We start from the raw sequence: 8645 nt of genomic DNA, 5'->3' as shown, positions 1-8645 counted from the left end.
AGGAGAAGAGGGCGCTGTAAGCGCTTAACTCCCGAACAAAAAAGGTTCTTCGGAACTTAGGAGCCCACACCACTTGCCCTTGGACCCGATCAAAACATTCCGATACCCAAGCCTCTTTCTGAGATGAAACAATAAATAAGTCAGGAAACAAAACTCGGAGAGAATCAGACGAACACCAAGGGTCCTGCCAAAACCGAATTCGATCCCCCCTATAAACTCTAAAGCGAACTCGAGGGGCAAATAAAGACTTGAAACGCAAGACTTCAAACTCTAAAGCAAATAAATACATTCGCCACTTTTATTTACTTGGAACATCCTATTCTAGTGTATGCAAAAGAAAAAGAAAAATCATGAAAAGGATAAAGCAAATATAACCCACAAATAATGAAAAAAAAGGAATAGTAAAAAGTTGAAGAGTCTATATAACAAACCATCTTACACGAAGAAGCTTGCAAGATATCCTTCCCTTGTGATTCTACTAGCTCTAGCTCTAGCTCTAGCTCTAGCTCTAGAATTTATTTATTTTTCTGTTACCAAGGAAATATGGCGGATGCTATTGTTAGTATACTGCTTGAGAATTTGAGCTCTCTAATCCTAAAGGAGGTTGATTTACTCGGGGGTGTTAAGGATGATCTGGAAGAGCTTCAGAGAAATTTATCAATGATTCGTGCTATACTCCCAAACGCAGAGGCGATGGCAGTCAAGAATGAGCAGCTGAAGGTTTGGCTCTCAAGTCTTATAGATGCGGTCTATGAGGCGGACGACATCTTATCAGACTGGGGCCAGGTAAGTAATACCTTCTTTCCTAGTTTTCAATTCCAACGCCATAATATAGCAACTAGGACAAAAATGATCCTCACGAGAATACGAAAAATTGCAGAAGAGAGGGAAAGGTTCAAATTGGATGTAACAACTACGAGTCTTGAGAGTCAAGAGAGAACACATACAGTGTCCGATGAGCGTGAATCTGTGGCCGATGAAAATGAATTAGAAGTTTATGGGAGAGATGAGCATAAAGAAAAGATTGTGCGGCTATTGCAAGCCGATGTTAATAATAATGAAAATGAAGTCCCAGTTATTGCCCTAGTTGGCATGGCGGGTCTGGGGAAAACCACACTAGCTACATTGGCCTTCAATCATGAGATTGTAATAGGAAATTTTGAGCTAAGAATGTGGATTTATGTGTCTCAAGATTTTCAAGTAAATGGAATTGTAAAAAAAATTTTAGAATCTGCAACTAGGGGAAGTAAAACAGATGTCACACAGTTGAAATCTGCAACTGGAAGTAAAACAGATGTCACACAATTAGAATCTGCAACTGGAAGTAAAACAGATGTCACACAGTTAGAGGAGATGCGAATAAAACTACAAAATATAATATGTGAGAAGAGATTTTTGCTTGTACTTGATGACGTATGGAACGAAGATGGAAGAAAGTGGGATAAACTGAAGCAAATCTTAAAATGTAAAGTCAAAGGGAGCAAAATCATTGTGACTACTCGTAACAAAAAGGTTGCATCGATGATGGGTGCGCTTGATGACTCCCTCCTCCCCTTGACTGGTTTATCAGACAGTGATTGTTGGTCTCTGTTTGAACGTCAAGCATTTGGATCAGGGAGAAGTGAAGAGCATCAAAATTTGGTTCCAATTGGTGAACAGATTGTCAAAAAATGTGGGGGTGTGCCATTAGCAGCAAAGGCATTAGGAAGACTCCTGTGTCTCGAAAGGGAGGAAGCTTCATGGTTGTCTGTAAGAGACAGCCAGATATGGAAACTAGAACAAAATGAAATTTTGCCGGCTCTAATATTGAGCTATATTAATTTGCCATCTCATCTAAGGCAATGCTTTTCATTTTGCTCTGTATTCCCTAAAGGCTTTACCATTCGGAAAGAAGAACTTATTCTTTTGTGGATGGCTAATGGCTTTGTTACCCCTAACGAAACTATGGAGTTGGAAGACATTGGAAATAAGATTTTCAATGATTTATTATGGAGGTCTTTCTTCCAAGACATAGAAAAAGACGACTCTGGAAATATAACAAGTTGCAAAATGCATGATTTGGTTCACGATCTTGCACAGTCTGTTATTGGGAACAAGTGTCATATCGTGGATCGGGAAAAAATTGTAGATATTCCTACATCGACCCGATATGTCTATTCTCATTTGCCTTCACTATTAAAAGAGCAAAGGTTATACAAGGCCAAAACCATACGAACAATACTATTGCACGATGTTTATCTTAATTCTGTCCCTAGCAACATCAAGAAACTTAGATACTTGCGATGCCTAGATCTTAGTAACTTTGTTAGCGGGGTCCCCCATTCAATATGCAATTTGAAACAGCTAAGATACCTCAACCTCTCCGGTAATTTTCACATTGAAACATTACCTGAATCGATTACCAAGCTACAAAATTTGCAAACATTGAAACTGAGACAATGTTTCCACCTCTGCAATTTACCCAAGGACATGAGAAAAATGAGTAGCCTCAGACATGTAGATACTTATGGATGTTCGTCATTAACTTGTGTGCCCATTGGGATTGGGAAGCTGACCTGCCTCCAGACGCTATCCATTTTCATTGTGGGTCACGAGGAAGGACGCCGCCTCAGTGAGTTGAGCAATTTAAAGCTTAGAGGAGAACTATCAATAAAACAACTTAACCTTGTGAGAAATGCAAGTGATGCGAAACAAGCCAACTTGAAAAGCAAGAAAAACCTCAGAGAATTGGAGTTATCATGGGGGGATGATGATGGTGATGTTGAGATGCATGCAGAAGTGCTAGAAGGCCTTGAGCCACACGGTAATTTGAAAGATTTGGGGATAGTAGGCTATGAGGGTATTCGATTTCCAGGATGGATACAGAATTCATTGCTCACAAATCTAGTTAAAGTTTCCCTTTCTAATTGCCGGAGATGTGAAAATCTCCCACCACTTGGCCAACTTCCCTCGCTCAAGAATCTTGTGATATCTAGAATGTCTGCATTGAAGCAGATCAACAATGAGTTTTACGGTAATAGCACATCGAATGGATTTTCCTTTCCATCTTTGAAAAGCCTTTCGCTATGTGAAATGGAAAATTTAGAGATGTGTGCATCAGTGGAGGAAGGAGGAGCTTTTCCTTGCCTCGATGAATTGAAGATTGAATTCTGCTCAAAGTTGATCACCCTGCCATGTTTTCTGCATCTTACCTCCCTTCAACATTTAACAATTTCGAATTGCTACAAGTTGAGTAGTCTTCCTGGGGAGCTTGACAATTTCGTTGCTCTCAAGTCATTGATCATTTGGGGTTGTAAGGAGCTGGTGTCTTTGCCGGAGGGATTGCGAAACCTCACATCTCTCGAAGAGTTAGAGATTATAGGGTGTGAAAACCTGGCATCATTACCCGAGGAGGAAGGGGTAGTAAGGGGCTTGAAATCTCTTCAATCATTGGTTATTGAGGACTGTAAAAAGATGGTTTCTTTGCCGGATGACTTGCGGGACCTTACTGCCCTAAAAAAACTGAAAATTGGTGGTTGTGATGAGTTGGCATCATCGCTAGATGGGCGGCGTTTGAAATCTCTTGAGTCATTGGAGATTGATGGCTGTAAAAAGATGGTTTCTTTGCCGGATGACTTGCGGTACCTTACTGCCCTAAAAGAACTTAAAATTCGTGGTTGTGATGAGTTGGCATCATTGGCAGGGTGGGTCGAAAAGCTCACATCACTTCAATCTTTGTGGATCATTAATTGTGGTAAAATGACTTCATTGCCCGCCGGACTACAACACCTCACCGCACTCCAACAATTGGGTATTTTCTATTGTCCAAATTTGGGGAGACGATGCGAAAGGGAGAGAGGGGAGGATTGGCACAAGATTGCCCATGTACCACGTGTCATCATTCACCCAAGAAAAAGCAGATGCATCAGTACCCTACTCCCCTGCTACCGTGGCCACTGAAACGGTGATTTTATCTCTCAACCGTACCCTTCTCCGACTCACTTTACCATCCCAGGTTCGTTATTTCATAATCCCCTCTTTAGCTTTTAATTATATAATGTACTTTCTTTCTTTAATTTTCCTTCGTCTATCTAACCAATTTTTACCAAATTTGGAGGATTTTCTGCAGATTTGTGGCTGAGTTTGGGGGTAGAATTCTCTGTTCGGGATTTGCTCTTTTCTATGGTGGTTTTTGTATGTTTCTTGAGGCTGTGGTCTGCTCTTGGGGCAGGGGATTGCTATTTGGTTTTTGCTTCTATTTTCAGTTATATGTACTAAGCCTCTGTTGTGGTAGTTTTAATAAGGGTTGCCTCTTTCTATCTGATTCTTGTCTTCTTGTAGTGTGTTCGCCCATGTTATGTCCGAGCCAAGCTGGCTAGTCCTCCTCCTCTTGGATGTTTCAATAGATTTCAGATGTGGATTCCAGTGTGGAGATTGTGGTTTATGAAGGCTTTCTTCATCAAAATTTAGTGAAATGTATTTCTGATAAACATTATCTCTATTACAAATTATCACTAAATTATCTACTCTCTGTTGTCTCTCTATTTTTTGTGTGTGTTCCGAATTGTGTTGAATCCTATTATTGCTTTACCTAATTAAAATTTGTAATGAGTTGGAACTTTTAGTGTAGTTTTAGGCACTGTTTGGATTGCATGAATTGTTTGGAAAAGAAAAGATTTTCCAAAATTTCTTGTTTTTTAAATCATTTGATTAAAAATAAAAACAATAACTTGAGCCACCGTAGTTCAATATATAGAGGGATGTTCAATTTATAGTGATATCCTTTTAAATAAGCCGTAATCATATGATTTCCCTATGAATCAGGGAAATGGAAAAAAAAATGAGGAAAAGAAATCCCATGAGAAATGTTTTTCCTGCAATCCAATCAGGTTGATTTAATTCATTCTAATCAGATTTTATTTTAGGAGGAATGCTAGACTCACAGGAGCCCTTGCAAAAAAACAGGGAAAGGGCGCCCTCATTGGTCAAAACCAATTTAGGATGCGCAGAAAATCAGAGTCATAACTGCCATAAAGCATTAAAACAGAAAAAACTAATCTAAGTTTGTGCAATTACTAAAACATGGTAATGCCAATACCAGTGGCCTAAACAAAACATCTTGCTCTTATTATTCAATAGAAGGTACAAAAAATTAAGAAGACATAAGAATGTAAGTCTCCCATCAACAACAAAACAAACACACTATAATCAATAGTTTCCTCTTTGGCTAGGCAATTCAGTGGTATCAGGTTCATCACAAATTGGAGATGTGAAGTAGAAGGGCCCAAGTGTATACTTGATCTGATCTCTATAAACATGAGAGGGCCGACTGAGCTTCACCCCTGACCGGCCTCTGGCAAAGTCGGAGAGGATGTTACAGGAGGGTTCAGGCGATGACACAAGCCTCGCGGAGCAATCTCCAGCTTTCAATTCCTTCCCATTGATGTATCTCTCAACACTCATTTCAAACTCGCCCTCTTCGTCGGTCTCATCATTTGCATAGTAAACCACTCTTCCCCGCTCGTCCATGCATGTTAAGGCAACCCTGCAGCCTACATGTAATATACTTGTAATCATTTCGCAAGCTTAATTGATGGGTGTTATTAATGCAAATTTCGATGATCCATAACATTATTTTTGGTAAATTATATGCAGAGAATTGTTTTTTGAACGCATCATTGTTTTCGTTAGGCTTTGTTTCTTTCTACGTAAAATGGAGGTAAAACAAATTTTACATCCATTTTTCACTCAAGATTATAATCAGTTTCCAAATGAAAAAAATCCCAAACCCGGTGAAAATTCAAGAAGAATGAGTTCAAATTGAGTAGGGAGGGTTCCTCCAAAGGCAATCCTAGCTTATCGGTAGAGAAGAAATCATAAGAAAACATAGAGGAGTGATTTTTATTTGCTTCTTATTTTTATGACAATGGCACTAACTTGCAGACAGAGACCAGTAGTATGTTAGATAGGCTGAGGTACTATAAAGTATTTGGTCTATCTAACATGTTGCTTGAAGCATATGGTATAATCTTGATAGATATGGTCATTGACAATAAGGATCCTTCATGGTCAATTAAATATTATTGGGATGAGCTTAAATCTTTGGTTTTAGAGCTTAAAGCCGGAGTGTCGCATGAATTCAAAGAAGCTAACGAGGATGGTGACTCTTTGGCTAATTTTGCCTATAAACGAAAAGTGAATCGTACATATTGGTAGGACTAGGGGCACTTTAAGATGTGACTCTTTGGGCATCCCTCATTGGTGAAGCATGCCAGAGATTCTCAGCTATATAAATTCTGGGCATAAAAAATGACGAAAAAAAAAGAAAGAAGAAGAACAGAGAGTACCCTGGATAGGCCGGGTCCCATGGGCCCACTCGTTCCAGCCTTGGGTGCAGTCTTGGCACATCACCTTTCCTCCCACAAGGATAACTTTTGTCTCATCTTTCCAAGCTTCCATGACTTTGCACCCCATCAAAAGAAATACAACAATAACAGGCAGAAATGAGCTTCCCATCTCTCTCTCTTTAGTGAGAATCTGCACATCTTATATAGGGAAATGGTATCTGCACTCCCTTCTCTTGATAATGGCACTCCCTCACTTCATTGAGTACTTGTCAGATTGGCTGTTGATATGCAACCATGTTTTGATACTTGCATTAACTCATCTTGCCTTTTCTGTTTTAATTGGCTTATGAGTGCCTTTTGGGAATTGAAATAACCTTTGGCAGCTGTTTAAATACCAAAAGACAAGATGAGTTAGTGCAATTATCAAAATATGGTAGTGCCAACATCAGTTGCCTGCATAAATTTATGTAGGTAGAAGTGGGTTTAGAATCAAAGGGGACAACGTGAAGAGGACAACTTTATGACGTGGAGTCCATTTCAAACACTACTTTCATAATCTCATGTGCCTTACATTGTATTGTTTAGAATACAAATATGTATTGTTTCACATTGTGGGTTCCACCTTATATATCAAATGGTACAAAGAACAGCATTTTAGTCCAATTCCCTTAAGAGAGCCTAAAAATGAATGATCGAACAAATTAAATTTAGGCAGAACTCTAAACCAAAGTATTGGTGTAAATTAACTTATCTCAATCCTATCCAAAGTTCAGAAACCCAGCGAGTTGACTTAGTTAACTAGGGGCCATCAACTTGACCTGAAACTCTGCTGAGTTGACTCAAATGGACCAAGAACTCCAGTTTTTTCTTTGAGTCACTCAGTCAGTCAATTTGATTAGGCCCATTTTTGACAAATATTTGTGACTATGATTGCATCAAATCAGGTTGAGAACTGGCATAACCCGAAGGAAGCTTACAAGTATAAAATGCCAAGGTCATGGCATTCTTTTATTACTGAATTCTGAATTCTGATACTTGTTGTTCTAATCCACCTATAATTAATATTGCATCTCACCCATGAATGGTAGCATGCAATGAAACTCTACACTTGATCATCCACATATGCTTCCAAACGTTGTCTGATCTTTAACCTTTCTTCGTTCATGAGATCAGCATCATCATCCATCAAACGGTTCCTAACCTCCTTTTTTAGATCACTAGAAACATTGCTATTAACCTGCAAAAAGCAAGAGCAAACAAGAAACATAAGTTGTTCAAGATTTGTCAATGAAGGCCCTGTTTTTTTCTCGTCTTTTTTAGAACCGATTGTGAGTCCAAAAGGGATCATTGGAACTTAAAATTAAGCTTAAAATTGAGTCCAATAATCAGTTTTGGACTCACAATCGGTTCTCAAAATCCAAAACAAACAGGGCCTAAGTGAATTGGAGCTTTAGAAAGAAGATCTTACATAGACATAATTGTTGACATGACCATCTTTGTTGGGACGCCTTATCAACTCGTATTTATTGCATGTCCATTCGCCATCTACAATATACTTGTATTCGTAGAGTCCTTCCTGTAAGAATGGGCTTCAGTGAAAACCAGCAATCTTTACTTTTAAAGGATTTTTCCTATGTATAAATTTCCATTTTTGGAAGAAGAGTGACGTGTATGTGCTTTAGGGAATAGCAGTGACGAGTGACTGTTGGAGGTCCATAACCCATTTGAGTGGTAGAGCTCATTGTAAAATTTCTCAAGCATTATGATTTCTACCATGTAATTATATGACATAATTAATTTTGAGATCTAACATGCATAATGAAAAAGAATTTTACATTTCGATTTGTTGCACAATTTCAAGAATATCATTACATCTGATGTTTATCGGTAATTGCATCAGTAGGAGTATGAGTACGAGTGTCGGAATCCGACACGGAAATCAAGTGTCGAATTCAGCGAGCCTAAGAAAGAAAGGTTTGTGGCTTCATCAAAATATTTTAATCAATTCTGAAATTTTAATTTTTTTACATTATATTATGGTTATGACAATTAATATATTAAAATTTAGAAAGATTGAGTAAATATAATGTTTTATTTATGTGAAACAACCAATTACTCCAAAAGCTTAAGTCGTTAGAGATTGCGTTAATTAATCTTTTATACTTCAACAATTACCATATAAAACCTTACTATTAGGATGGTTAAAACTCAAAACATGTGGTAATTGTGAAGTTGTGGTAATACTCAGAAAAAGCATATAAAACTGAGATCTAGAAGTGTCGCAGAGAATGTTGAAGTATTGGAATCTGACACGTTCAG

The 8645-nt window shown here is 38.3% G+C and overlaps 3 protein-coding genes across 6 annotated transcripts in view; 1 reads left to right on the top strand and 2 right to left on the bottom strand.

Annotated features, from left to right (window-relative positions):
* The first annotated feature begins 368 nt into the window (after nucleotides 1-368).
* Nucleotides 369-4505, top strand: LOC143859169 (putative disease resistance protein RGA1). The gene is made up of 2 exons (XM_077369859.1): nucleotides 369-3994; nucleotides 4109-4505. Exon 1 carries the CDS (start codon nucleotides 544-546, stop codon nucleotides 3937-3939), a length of 3396 nt encoding a protein of 1131 aa, XP_077225974.1. The 5' UTR covers nucleotides 369-543; the 3' UTR covers nucleotides 3940-3994; nucleotides 4109-4505.
* Nucleotides 4506-5063: 558 nt separating this feature from the next.
* The window catches only part of LOC143859170 (phosphoglucan phosphatase DSP4, amyloplastic-like), a 30444-nt gene continuing 26862 nt past the window's right edge, over nucleotides 5064-8645 (bottom strand). For 2 of the 4 annotated variants that reach the window (XR_013239175.1, XR_013239177.1), the window contains 4 exons: nucleotides 7795-7902; nucleotides 7304-7563; nucleotides 6327-6709; nucleotides 5064-5531 (listed from right to left, as the gene is read on the bottom strand). Coding sequence is in view for 1 of the 4 variants with exons in the window: in XM_077369860.1 (XP_077225975.1) it covers nucleotides 7429-7563; nucleotides 7795-7902 (243 nt within the window). In the remaining 3 variants the exon portion in view is untranslated. Of the gene's footprint in view, nucleotides 5532-6326; nucleotides 6710-6847; nucleotides 7564-7794; nucleotides 7903-8645 lie in introns of those variants that run through there. The other 2 variants (XR_013239176.1, XM_077369860.1) reach the window with 2 other exon arrangements.
* Nucleotides 5188-5508, bottom strand: LOC143859039 (uncharacterized). Its single transcript, XM_077369711.1, has one exon. It carries the CDS (start codon nucleotides 5506-5508, stop codon nucleotides 5188-5190), a length of 321 nt encoding a protein of 106 aa, XP_077225826.1.

This window comes from Tasmannia lanceolata, unplaced genomic scaffold (genome assembly GCF_043159265.1).
Source record: "Tasmannia lanceolata isolate RefF3 unplaced genomic scaffold, GAP_Taslan_0.1 ptg000029l, whole genome shotgun sequence".
NCBI classification, from domain to species: Eukaryota; Viridiplantae; Streptophyta; class Magnoliopsida; order Canellales; family Winteraceae; genus Tasmannia; species Tasmannia lanceolata.
Note: the sequence above shows the minus strand (reverse complement) of the source record. Positions and strands in the feature narration are given on the sequence as shown.